This window comes from Gossypium hirsutum, chromosome A10 (assembly GCF_007990345.1).
Source record: "Gossypium hirsutum isolate 1008001.06 chromosome A10, Gossypium_hirsutum_v2.1, whole genome shotgun sequence".
NCBI lineage: Eukaryota > Viridiplantae > Streptophyta > Magnoliopsida > Malvales > Malvaceae > Gossypium > Gossypium hirsutum.
In genome coordinates, this window is record NC_053433.1 from 81,407,562 (window position 1) to 81,422,410 (window position 14,849).

At 30.8% G+C, this 14,849-nt stretch overlaps 1 protein-coding gene across 1 annotated transcript; it reads right to left on the bottom strand.

Annotated features, from left to right (window-relative positions):
* Window positions 1–377: 377 nt before the first annotated feature.
* Window positions 378–1,584, bottom strand: LOC107896791 (ribonuclease MC). The gene is made up of 3 exons (XM_016822068.2): window positions 1,210–1,584; window positions 937–1,126; window positions 378–816 (listed from the first exon to the last, which is right to left on the bottom strand). The coding sequence occupies exons 1-3, from the start codon at window positions 1,546–1,548 to the stop codon at window positions 548–550; spliced, it is 798 nt and encodes a 265-aa protein (XP_016677557.1). The 5' UTR covers window positions 1,549–1,584; the 3' UTR covers window positions 378–547.
* Between the last annotated feature and the right edge of the window lie 13,265 nt (window positions 1,585–14,849).

The following is a 14,849-nucleotide window of genomic DNA, read 5'->3' on the forward strand; positions in this document are numbered from 1 at the left end:
GAATCTGCTATCTCGACCTTTTGAAGCTTCTCATTCGCTGGGCACTTTCGTTGAAGTTTGCTTGCTATTGATCCGAAATGGTTGGGTGATGAAAGTCTGACATATTCTTCGGGAGGGCAACCGGCCGATATGCTGACCACCTTGCATATTTGGCTCAGGACATGGCGGAGGGTTGTGTTTTCTTATCGGCATCACCGAACAGCTTGCAAACTTTTTTGCATGCTGATATGAAGGGCAAAGGTAGGATGTGTTTATAGTCTCATTGTTTCATCATACTATACCAACAAAATATTCTAATTAGTGTTTATGTTTCTATATTTGGTTACGGAATCTAATAATTATAATACGAGCATGCAAAATGTAAACACTTGTATATATAATACAAAATCTATTTTAAAGACTTTAAAGTTGGGAGGGTTTACAACATGATAATACAATTACTTATTTATTTCAAACGTCAAATTGGCGGGACAAGAAGACTTAAAGTTGGGCTTTTCAACAACTATATTTATTTGGAGTAGTAATTATTCAAAATTTTATAAGAGCACTAGGGGAAAAATATTGTATCGCTCAAGCTTTTACAGGGCCCTATTATTTTACCCTTACTTACTCGCAATATATTAGTACAATTTATGAGCGTGTGAGGGGGTTGTCCGGGATTTGGCCTATCATAGCATAAACGAATCTCCCACAATTGTTTTTGAGTGCGACTTGGATTTAGATTGCAAGCAATTTGAGGATAGGCTTTTAAAACATGAAAAACTTCATCTGCAACTTGCTTCACCGTCCAACTTGTCTGACGTCCAAATCTCACAACTACATCAAAACAACAATAAAAAGCAAATTAGAGACAAGATGTGCTAGGGTAATACCGATATAAAAAAATCAATTTAATTCAATATATGAACTAACAACAAAGTATAATGAAGATATTACTTGTTTTTATGCCAAGCCTGAGTTTTAAGGCAGACTTGAAGTATGTAAGAGGATCGTCAGGGTAATCAGAACAAGTTCCATGCTTTTTCCATTCATATTCCCAAAATTGGTAGTTTGCAGTCAAGTTAAGACCATCAACTAAGTTTGGCCATATTGATGTTAAATATACTTCAATTGGACGCAATTTAATCTTTTAAACAACAAAAGATTTTATTAGAGAACTGACAAACTCATTCATTCCAATAAACGAAATTAAATTAATGATGAACTTACCGGGAGATCTGTGGGAGGAGTGGGTGTCTTTAGGGTACAAGGATTATTTTTATTGTAAGGAGGTATTGGTTCGTCATTACTATCTTGTGGCCATATACCGTGAATTGTGAAGTCGGAAGGAATAGGAGGTTTGCAAGTATACATTCCATGACATGCAGCAGGTGGCCATTGGAGACTAAGTTTGTAGAAACTTATCGTGGGTGGCGGAGCTGACGCCTTGAATTGGTGGTGGATGAGTGTAGTTATGTTCAAGCTAGCGAGTTGTGAATATAATCGGAAGCAAACTGAGAGACAAACCACGACGGCAGCCAATAATAAATATTTCGATATCGACCACATTGTAACACAAGGGAAAATTTCTATAAAGTTATCTATTCCATTATTCAAGGGGTCGATCTTTTTATAACACTAGTATGCAAGTAGGACGACATACATGTACGATCATTTTTTTTTTTTATTCATCTAACTAGCTTCTTGATGTCTTTTTCCCTTCCTTATCTAACTCCTTTTTGTCTTTTTCTTTTTAACCACTTTTTTTAATTTATATTTTTAATTAATATCTCATTGGTGACAACTTGCAATTAGGAAAAATATTGTTGAATTCATCCTTATGAATATTAACTTTTACTATTTCAAACTTGGTACGCGAAAAATTAATAATTATAATGTGGTATTAAATTTTATATTATTGATACATAAAAACAGTTCAGATTTGGTTGCTACCACCCATTTTCACTCTCTTAAAGAAAAGATAAAATAAATTTGAAAAAGTCATTGTATGTATTAAATATCCTAATTTATTTGTAATCTATGAAATATTCAGAAACACAGATTTAAATAATGATAAATTTATTTTCATTAAAAAATAATAATAAATTTAAGATGATGATTTGACAAAATAGAGAATTTTAAATATACTTTATAAAACACATGTCATTATCGACAAATTGTTTTAATTAAGATGATGATTTAAGTTATCTGCAATTTTTTTGGTGATATCCAAATCTTGAACTATTTATCATCCACGTTACATCTTATTATTAATCTAATCTATTTTAAATGATATTGTTTTCTAATGTTGAGGTCAACTAAAATATAAATTTAATAAGTTTATTTTTAGTTAAAAATATAAATTCAAATTAATTTTAAATTCAAAGTCACATAATTAACTATTAGTAAATATACAAAAATAAAAACATAATGATGTAATGCAAATTTATGATTAATTATATATATTAACACAAATATGGTAATATTTAGTCCTAGAATAGTTAAATGTGTGACATCTGTCACAATCTAATTACTATGGATTTCCATTAAAATATTGCTAAAATTTTAAAATGTTACAGTTTCCATACCTAAAACAATTGTGTACATTGCACCTTCAATGCTTTAAATTTCAAAATCAGACCCCTGATATATTTGTGTATAATTTTCAACTCTTTAATTATTTTTTTATTAAAATTGAGTGACCCGAATCTTTATTAAAATAAAATACAGTGGTAAAATAAAATAAAAGTAAAATCCATATAGGACTATACTTTTTTTTTAGAATAAGGTTTTTTTTCCCGAAAGGGTTTCCACGTAAAATCTGTGTTCTTTATTTTTTTCTTTCTTTTTTCTTTGCGATACATTGTCATTATCGACGTTCTATTTTTTTTCACAAATTGGTACTAGAGCTTTAGGTTGTTCATCTCAATCACGATAATGGCAGCTTTAAAATATAAAATTTCTCTATTGGATCGCAACACCATATTCGTGTTTTGGCAGATTAAGATGCAAGCAGCTCTTGCGCAGATAGATTTGAAGGGTGCCTTGCTAGGGATAGATAAGATGCCTTCAACATTGACGGATGAAGAAAAGAGGCGTAAAGATCGAAAGTGTTAACATAGTTACATCTGCATTTGTCTAATGAAATTTTGCATGATGAAGGAGAATACCACCACTGCATTATGGAAGAGGCTGAAACAAATGTGTATGTCGAAAAATCTAACCAGCAAGTTGCATATGAAGCAGTGTCTTTATGCTCATCGTTTGAAGAAAGGTGCGTCTGTGCACAAACACTTAACAATGTTTAAAGAAATTCTCTCAAACTTGGAGGCCATGGAGGTTCAATATGACAAGGAAGATCTAGGGTTGATTCTACTTTATTCGTTGCTCTCGTCTTATTCAACCTTTAGAGACACGATTTTATATAGCAGCGAGTCTCTCCCAATTGATGAGGTTTATGATTCTTTGACCTCGTATGATAAGATAAAGCATCTTATGGTTAAACCCGACTCTTAAAGAGAGTGTCTCATTGTTCGTAAGAGATAAGATTGAAATGTTGATGATGATCGTGGAAGGACACATGAACAGAATCCTCGCAATAAATCTAAGTGTAGATCGAAGTCTTCAAATAGAGGTAAAACTTGTAACTTCTACAAGAAGAAATGACATATTAAATTTGAGTGCTATAAGCTGCAAAACAAGATTAAAAGGGAGGCTATGAATTAAAAGGGAAAACAATCAAAAAAATTTGGTGAAGCTAATGTTGTAGAAGACTACAACGACGGTGAACTTCTAGTCGCTTCTGTCAACAACTCTAAGGTAAACGATGAGTGGATCCTTGATTTAGGCTGCACCTTCTACATGAGTCCCAATTGGGATTAGTTTACAACTTACGAAATAGTGTCTAAAGGTGTTGTTTTGATGGGAAATAATGCTTCGTGTAAAATCACAGGTGTTGGAACACTTAGTCATATGCGACATGTTCCAAAATTGAAGAGAAATTTAATTTCATTGAGTACTCTTGATTCACAAGGGTACAAATACACAACTAAAAGTGGGGTTTTGAAGATTTCCAAAGGTTCCCTCGTTGTGATGAAAGGGCAGAGAAAGACTGTAAAGTTATATATTTTGCAAGGTTCTACTATTGTTGGTAATGTCGCTGTTGCTTCCTCTTCCTTGCCAGATGATGATGTTACTAGACTTTGGCATATGCGCCTAAGGCATATGAGTGAGAATGACATGGCAGAATTGAGCATAAGAGGATTTCTTGATAGGTAAGGAATTTACAAACTGAAATTTTGTGAGCACTGCGTTTTTTAGAAGCAAAAGAGAGTTCGATTTACTAGAGGAATCCATAACATGAAGGGAACATTGAAGTATATTCATTCTGATCTGTGGAGGTCATCTAGAGTGCCTTTGAGAGGTGGAGCTAATTATATGCTAACACTTATTGATGATTTTTCCAGAAAAGTTTAGATTTTTTTCTTGAAGCAGAAAAGCAATGTGTTTTCTGCATTTAAGACTTGGAAAACTATGATTGAAAAATAGACGGGAAAACAAATATAACACATCCGCACAGATAATGGCTTAGAGTTCTGTTCTAATGAGTTTAATAAACAATGCAAGTTAGAAAGGATCGTGAGACACTTGACAGTTCATCATACTCCACAATAAAACGGTGTTGCAGAACGAATGAATAGAAAAATCATGTAGAAACTTTGATGTATGTTGTCAAATGCTAACTTACCGAAGTATTTTTGGGCCGAAGCAGCCTCTACTGTATATTTTTTGATCAATCAATCTCCATCCATTACCATTGAGAAAAAGGCTTCACAAGAGGTATGGTATTGTAATCCTGCTTATTATTTTGATTTAAATATCTTTAGATGTCCTCCGTATGCTCATATTGATAATGAAAAATTGGAACCAAGATCCATTAAATGTGTTTTCCTTAGTTATAAAACTGGTATAGAAGGGTATGAGTTATGGTGTCATGAAAATAAAAAAGTTGTGATTGGTAGAGATGTTGTTTTTGATGAAACTGCTATGCTACCTAACTTATCTCTTAAAGACTCTTACAATAAATAACATTAAAAGCAAGTGGAGTATCAGATTAATCCAGAATCTACAACAGGGTCTACTTCTCAAGCCAGTACAAAAATTCAGAATAGAGTTGTTTCTTCACTACAATACTCTATCACCAAAAATAGAACTAAAAGAGAGATTAAACCTCCAAAGAAGTATGTCGAGGCTGATCTAGTTGCTTATGCTTTAAATGTGGCTGAAGATATAGATGTAAACCAAGAGCCATCTAATTATTCTAAGGCGATTAGCTATGAAGATTCAGAAAATTGGATGTTTGCTATGCAAAAAGAGATGAAATCACTCCACAAAAATAGAACATGGGATCTTGTAACAGTTCCTAAAGGCAAAAAGGTTGTTAGTTGTAAATGAGTGTTTAAAAAGAAAGAAGAGACTTAAAGAGTTAAAGAACCTAGATATAAAGTAAGGCTTGTAGCAAAAGGTTACAATCAAATTCCAAGAGTGGACTTCACAGATGTGTTTTCCCCAGTTGTGAAGCATAATTTGATTCGAGCTTTGTTTGGTATTATGGCCATGCATGATTTGGAGCTTGAGCAGTTAGATGTAAAAACTGCATTGTAACACCCCTAACCCGTATCCGCTGCCAGAACAGGGTTTCAGAGCATTACTACCATTTGCAGATCACTTAAAAAAATTAAAATACTTACCGATTCAATGCATCATATAAAATAAATATATTACCATTCAATCAACAGTTTGGCACTTGTATAAGCATCAAACAATAACATTGTTAGTATACTTGCACATATCTCATATAAATTCAACATTGATATATCTATTTTCTCGACATGTCGCACTTGAGTTTAATAATAGTCTCAATTACATAATTTCCTTGTATCAACATATCAAAGATAATCATATATGTACATGTCATGAAACATATCATGCTCTTACCGTTTCTTCACAAGCATATATCATTCATTTCATTATATCAATATTTTATGCTTCATCATTTCCATATATTTTATGTATATTTATTCTGGTAATAGCTTATATCAAACTTAACATAAATTATATTCCATGTACTTATACTTATTTCGTTTATCCATTTTCATAATTATTTCATACAACGCTTTTGTACATATATTTCCATATGACCAATTCTTGTAAACATTTCACACAACCATTTCATATAACCATTTGTCATCTGATACATTTTACCTGAATATCAATTGTTCAACAGATGTTATAGCGTCTCCCATCCACGGTCTTATTTATCTTTGACGTGATGCCATAGTGTCTTTCAACTATGGTCTTACTCATTTTCTGTCATGTTGCCATGGTATCTTTCAACCATGGTCTTATTCTTTTCATGTCACGTTGCCATGGTATCTTTCGACCATGGTCTTACACATCTCATATCAGGTTGCCATGGTATCTTTCAACCATGGTCTTACACATTTCATATCAAGTTGCCATGGTATCTTTCAACCATGGTCTTACACACAGGTTGCCATGGTATCTTTCAACCATGGTCTTACACATTTCATATCAGAGAGCACACTCCCGCAAACCTCATCTTTACGGTAGGATTACCAGTCTAGGCTAAATCCCCTGTAATATAACTCATAGAGTATTGCCGGGATTACCAGTCCAGGCTAAATCCCCTGCAACGACAATTACTCTAATGAGCTTGGATCTGAATTACCAGTCCAGGCTAAATTCAGACCCTAATTCGGATTACCCGTCCGGGCTAAATCCGTTTTACACATATTCTTCGGGAGGGCTATATCAGGATAGGATCGTCCGTCTGGGCTAGATCCTTTTTACCGTCAATTCCTTTTCAGAGATCCATCGAATTTTCCTTTCATTCAACCGGGATTTCTTCTCCTTTTATCAAATTTATCAATGTTTCATAAATTTTCATAAAATGAATATTCAAATCATATTCACATAAATAACATACAATCTCAAGCATTTAAGAATATAATTCAAGTTACACAAACTTACCTCATTGCTTGTTTGTGTTTATAATTTCATTAATCTGATATCTTTTCTTTCTAAGATCAAGTCTCATATTTGAGTCGTCCGGATCTTTATAAATAAATTTGATCATCATTTTCATTCATTTCATATTCTAATGCATTTAATTAATGCTCTAGGCAAAATTACCATTTTGCCCCTAAACTTTTAATTAATGACGATTTCATCCTTAGGGTCAGGAAAATAAAATTCTTGCAATTTAATCCTTATTTCCAGCTATTATTCTCATATATATTGATAAAAATCCATGAATTCTATAAAATATCAGAATTTTTCATAATTTCAACACTTTTCAATTTAATCCCTAAAATATGTTTTCCCCCAATCTTGAACTAAATTAATAATTTCGTTCAATTTTGTAATTTAAATAATAAAATAATTCATTTCATGCAATTTGGTCATTTCTGACATGTTTACAAAATTGCCCATAAAGTTTTAATTTTATTCAATTTAGTCCCTGAGCCTAAAATATCCAAATTAGCCATGCTAGATGAATATTCATACATATTTTTCCTCCTCCTCCTCTCCATTCCACATCCTTAATGTAGATAACACACTTGTAAGTAACATTATCCATAATTTTTATTATTTACTTTTATGAATATTCAAGTTGTCTATCTGCATCATAGTCACTAAATTATTTATATCTGGATCTATAGAACTCCAAATTAATATCCGATAATTTTCCCTGAATCTAGACTCATATATATTCTTACCATAAAAATTTCAGTATTTTTGGTTTGTCCAATAAGTACAGTTTATTCTTCAAAGTTACCCCTGTTCTGCTGTCTGACAGTTCTGACCCCTCTTCACCAAAAATTAATTATCTCCTCATACAGGATTCAAATGATGTTCTTGTTTGTTTATATTAAAAATAGACTCATTCAGGATTTTATAAATATAAATTTAAGCCCCTAATCATTTTTATTCAATTTTTTTATGATTTTTCAAAGTCAAAACAGGGGAACCCAAATTCATTCTGACCTTGTCTCACAAAATTCATTATATCTCAAAATTTACAAATCCATTGCTTACACTATTTCTTCTATGAGAAACTATACTCAATAAGATTTAATTCCATACTTTTTCATATTCTAATTCGATTTGTACAATTTATGGTGATTTTTCAAAGTTAGTCTACTGCTGCTGTCCAAACTGTTTTTGTGCAAGCTATTAATTACCATGTTATAACACCCTTATTTTCTTTTTCTACACCATTTCTCATCACTTTCTCTTATTTTCTCTTCACTAACATATCAAAAACATAGGACCTTATGTAAGAAAACTCTACTATAACATTATTTCCATGCTTTGTCAATAATAACAAACTTAAAAACATATCGAAATCTTGATATACTTACCTTGTTCTATTGATACTAATCTTTACTTGATTTTCTCTCTCCTCCAGCTTCTATTTCTTGAATCCAACTTGATATTCTAACTCCCCATGCTCTCCTTAACATTTTTGTCTCTTGGTAGCTATGGAAATTCATTTGATTTTTGGGTGAAAATGGTGAATTTTTGGTAAAAGGACCAAATTGTAAAGAAAGCAAAACTTTCTTTCTTCCTCTCTTTCTCTCATGTTAGTGCATGGGAAAATATGGATGAGAATTTCTCATCTTTCTTTCTTTATATACTAATAAAAGAATAATAAAATATCTTATTAAAGTATTAATAAAATAATATTTATCTAATTAAATAATTATAAAATATCAAAATATCTCTAGCATCATTATTACTTTCTAGATTTCACTCTCTTCCAATTGACCATTTTGCCCTTCATTATCTTTTAAAATTCCATCCTTGAGTCATCATTTAATTTGGTAAAATTACAATTTAGTCCCTCATAGTTCTTCATCTATTCAATTTGGTCCTAATTCATCCATTTTCCTTAGTTTCTAGATCATTCCACTCTTAAATTATTTACACTATTGGTCCTTCAACTTTTTCATATTTACACTTTAACCCCTCAAATTATGAATATTTACTCTTGTGCAACAAAACTTTTCTCACTTTTACAATTTAGTCCTTTCTTGAATTAATATATCATAATATACTTCTCAATATTGACATAACTCAAAATTTCCCTTTTTGTCACTTTATTTTCTTATTTTACTATATCAAGGATAATATCTTACTGTAAAAATTTTCAGGGTATTACATGCATTTTTTCATGGAAAACTTGAAGATGATATTTACATGCAACAACCAGAGGGTTTTACAGTCTCAAAAAAAGAGGGCTATGTTTTCTTATTGAAAAAGTCCCTCTATAGTTTGAAATAGTCATTAAGACAATGCTACAAGAGGTTTGATTCATTTATGACTTCCCATGATTTCAAAAGAAGTAGCTTTTACAGTTGTATTTACTTTAAGAAAAATAGTTATGGTACTTTTGTGTATCTACTCCTTTATGTTGATGACATGTTGATAGCAGTGAAAGATAAATGAAAGATGAGAAAGGTCAAAGCCCAACTAAGTGAAAAATTTGAGATGAAAGATTTGGGACCAGCAAAGAAGATACTTGGTATGGAGATTCTCAGAGATAGAAAAGCAAGTAAATTATACCTAAGTCAGAAGCAGTACATTGAGAAAGTTCTTTGTAGGTTCAATATGCAAAGTGCTAAGCTTGTTAGTATTCTTTTAGCAGTCCATTTCATACTTTCATCGGCTTTGTCTCCACAATCAGATGATGAGATTGAGTACATATGACATGTTTCATACTCTAGTACAATGGGATCTTTCATGTATGCTACGGTTTGTTCATGTCCAGGTTTATCATATGCAGTCAGTGCAGTTAGCAGATACATGACGAATCTCAGTAAAGAACATTGGAAAGTAGTTCAGTAGATTTTAAGATACTTACGAGGTACTACTGATGTTTGCTTACAGTTTGAAAGAACTAGAGATGGAGTCATTGAGTATTTTGATGCTGATTTTGCTGGAGGCCTTGATAGAAGAAAATCTCCCACAGGTTATGTCTTTACAATTAGAGGTTGTGCAATCAGTTGAAAAGCCACTTTTCAAACCACAGTTGCTTTGTTTACCACTAAAGCTGAGTACATGGTGATTATTGAGGCTTGTAAAGAAGCCATTTGGTTGAAGGGACTCTTTTGTGAACTCAATGAAGCCCTTCAAATCAGTACAGTATTTTGTGATAATCAAAGTGTCATTTTCCTTACAAAAGATCAAATGTTTCATGAGAGAACAAAACATATTAATGTTAGGTATCATTTTGTTCGTGATATTATTGCTCGTGGTGATATTATTGTGATAAAAACTAGTACTCATGAAAATCCCATAGATATGATGACTAAGCCACTTCCTATAACCAAGTTTGAGCATTGTTAGACTTGGTTGGTGTTCATTGTTAAAGTTAAACCCTTAAGGGGTTTTATGAAAGAGGTAGAGAACTTGTTCGTTGAGAGTTCGCGATGAAGAACTTGTTTATTGAGAACTTTATTAAAATAAAATACAGTGGTAAAATAAAATAAAAATAAAATCTATGTAGAACTTGTAACAACCTTTTTTTAGTGGTATCAGAAACAGTGATTTTGGGGCCACCAAATTTGACGAGTAAGTTCATAAATATTATTATTTAATATTTATGAGTCAAATATGATTTTTAAATTTTTTTTTGAATTGATAATTTATGTTATTTAAGCGATTCATTAAGTCTGAGTGGTATGACCTTAAGGTCCAGTGGTTTTAGAAAATGAGGTATCAGGACCTCGTTTCTATAAACCAAGTCGTAAATATTTATATAAATATTTACAGAGTCTCATTAAGGTGGTATTAAGGTTTCATTAAAAAATTTTAACATTTCGATAGTTAATTAAGTAAAAAAGACTAAATTTTAAAAGTTGAAAAAGTCAATCGCTATTAGTTTAAAGGTGTTAATTGCTTAAATAATTATAATTGGATGGCATTAATGGGTAATTTACCCATACCTAAGATAGTGGGACGATTGGAAGCTTAAAATCTTTTAATTTTATATGTTTTATAAGTTAATTTATTATTATTAATAAAGTAAAAAGGTTAATAAAGTAAGAATAATTCAAAAGTGCCCATCTTCAACATTAAGCTTTCTTTGTTTCAATTGAAAGCCATGGCTATGGTGAAGTGAGGTTTGACCATGTTTCGTTTTGTGCATGTAAGTCCATTTTGCACCCGTTTTTAATGATTCTTATGTTTTCGATATCGTTGCAACTAGGTCCAGCTAGCCCGTAACTTTGATTTTAAAACTGTTAAAGATTTTGAATGTTTTAATTGATGAATCTAGTGATTTTTTATGTTAAATGATGAATTTGAAACATTAGTTATTATTTAAAAGTATTTTGTTAAGTGATTTTTGATGAATTTATCGATTAGGGACTAAATTGTTAAATTAGTAAAAATACAAGGATTAGATATGAAATTATTACAAATGTGGGCTGTTTTGTGTGCCATGAATATTCGGCTGATGTGAATTGGCATTAGAAATGGTTGATTTGCATGTTTTGGGCCCAGAGACTAAATTGAATAAAAGTACAATTTTAAGGGTAATTTTGTAAAAATGTCAAAAGTTACTAAATTGCATAAAATGAATTGCTTTATCATCTAAATTAATAAATTGAATGAAATTATTAATTTAGATCAAGATCGAGTGGAAAATCGATAAGAATGAAAAATCACCAAAAATTATTAATATAAGAAGTTGAGACTCAATACTCAATCAGATTGTCAATTTTAGTTTTTTACCCTTTGTCTCACTTCATAATACCTAGAACCACTTGGAGCAAGTTGTTAAAAACATGAAATCTAGTCGCGCAACATTGAACCTATTTAGTCATCGCATTAGTAGCCATATTCGCCATTCTTGGAACTAGTCTTATTTCTACCTTCCAATTCCTAATTTCCAAGCTTAGTTTTGGTAACCCCACCCTCTTCGACTCAAATATTAAATCTATCACTATTTTTCAATCACACTCGATCAACAGTCGTCGCACTCCTTTATTCAAAGCTGTTTTTAGACAATCGGCAATCGTTTGGAGCTTAGTGTCAAAGGCTGAACTCACATCTAACCCTTTAAATATCTGTATTTTATTAAACATATATTTAGACAAAAGTATAAACAAATAATACTTTAAATATAACAAAAAGGTTAAAATCATGTTAGCATTTATGCTCATCCTCGAGTCAACATAACCTAGATGCCTTCAATTGTTTGATAATTGATAGCGTTGTTCAAATTTGTTAGAAAAAAATAGATTTTTGAAAACTTTGACGCATATTTTCTATTGGTAAAGGTGGAGATTTGAATCATAGAATTATGATTTTATATTTTACTCCATGAGACATTTACAACGATATATCATATACTCAAAATGGTTGAGTGCTGAATGAAAAATTGATCCTCAAAATAAACCACTTGTGAATTATATTGAGGGCACACCCACACAATATATAATGTATATATTTCATTGTCAAAGCTCATGAAATTGAGGTAGCTAAAGCAAGTTGGTTTTACTATAGCAATCAACAACTTGAAGATATTACTAAAGATTTTGGACCAATTGTTAAATGAGCTTGTAATTCAATCTATCAAGTCTTTCTCCATTTCCTCAACTAAATATGATTAAAATTTAAATTGTTTGACATTAAAATTTACACGATTTTTTAAAATTAAAATTTGTCATTTCTATAAATGTCGAGGGTTAAATTTATTGAATTTTAAAATTTGAACTAAACTGCCAAATTTTGTAAATCTTTGAGGGGTAAATTTGTTGCATTTTTTTAGGATTAAATTGATAGAATATGTATGCATTAAAAGGTTAAATTTGTTATTAGATTTAGATGATCAAAAAATTTGATTTCAAATAGCTTAGTGATCAAAATAGAAAAAAAAAGTAAAAGTTCAATGATCAAAATAAAACGCGGGCAATACTTTAGTGACAGTTTCTGTTCTTTGTCTATTCTTTTAGCTAGTGTGTGGGACATTATGAAGAATCTTGGCAAGGATCCTATGAAGATTAATTCGTTGGGCTTAATTGACCCTTATCGGTACTTTTTTGCTCTACATTGTGACTTTATCAGTGTATGTTGAAAATGTAAAACTAAATAAAATTATGCGAAAACACTTTTCATATTTAAGGTGTTTGAAGTTTATTAAACAATTTATATAGACTATGGTGAATATATGGATGATATTTAACTCATTATGGAAGATCATATCACTTGATAAATCGTACATAGGTGATTGGTTGGACCGGATCGGATTATCCAAGTCAATCCCTTGGATCGTGGATATTAGATTGGATTGACACCCTATTTGTTGAGCGGTCAAGAGTCCATATTTATCTTGATTGTTATTAATATAATGTTTTTAACTTATCTTATTATTGTAATAGTGAGATTGAGATAGATCTTCATATGTAAGTAAGTGACCTAATAAATCTATATAATTGAGAGACTTATATAGGTAAACGTACAGAGAGAATTAAGCACCTAATCTGTTCTTGTGAGGAACCTTATTATTTGAATGCATTTTTTTATAGTAAAACCTTTGTGTTGTGGTTTCTATTTGTATTATTCAAATTAGAAAAAAAATTATAAACTTTGTAAAAATATAAAATATCAGATGAAATAATGAAATGTTATTAGACTATGTATTAGATTTATATTTCGATTATGTTTTGATTAGGTTGGGACTACATTTGAATTACGTTTGTATTATGTAATTGGCTTAGCTTGATTTTATTTAGATTTATTTAAATTTTTATTTTATATTTACATTAAATCAAGTCAATTATATTAAAATTATAAATAAATTAATATGGTACACAAATTCAAATATTAGCAATTGGATTATGATGGTCTATACTAATTGTCGTTGTCGGTATATTTGTATTATTGATGTTAAAATCATCGTTATATGTTTAGGATATAGTAGGATTTTCAAATATATGAACATTTATTGATGGCATTGTCACTAAAATTTTAGGGAGATAATTGAATATTTAATCAATTATATTGATTATTTTTTACCGTCATTATAGGCATTAAAATACCTACTATTATGGATGGTACTTGTACTAACAATTGCTACTTTAGTGTTGTGTGAATTGTCAGTTGTGTAAATTGTCAATTTAAACTTTTAGACCTATTTCGACGGTTGTATTTTTTTGTCAAAAAAATCTATCAGTGTTACTCGCATCAACTATTAATCTTCGTCGAAATAGCCTTTTTGATGGTCGGTATAGACTTTTCAAACGCATAGTGATGGATTTTTTGTTTTTAGTGACGATTTTGGGGTGGTCATTATTTGGCAATATGTTTGTAGAGAACACCTCTATATTAAAAATAGATAATATGATTAATTAATTATTTTACTTATCAAATTGGTTAGACAAGAAAATGTGGATAGATAAGTAGAAGATTTCAAACAACTCGCATATTTTTTATAGTGTGTCGAGGTAAATCACTACTACACACATATTGACTCAAACCCATGACAAGAGAATGAAAAGAGATAAGTAAAAGAATTCAAACAATTTGCACACTTTTGATACACACACTGTGCCTCAAACCCACGACATGAATACATAGGTTAAATCCTCTTTCCCTTCTCTCAATATTGTAATCAGTGGCGGAGTAAGAAAATTATTTTGGAGGGTGAAATTAAATTGTATACTTTTACAATATAAAAAATTCAATTTAATTCAATATATGAGCTAACAAAAAAGTATAATTAAGATATTACTTGTACTTAAGCCAAGCTTGAGATGTAAGGTAGAGTTAAAGTACGT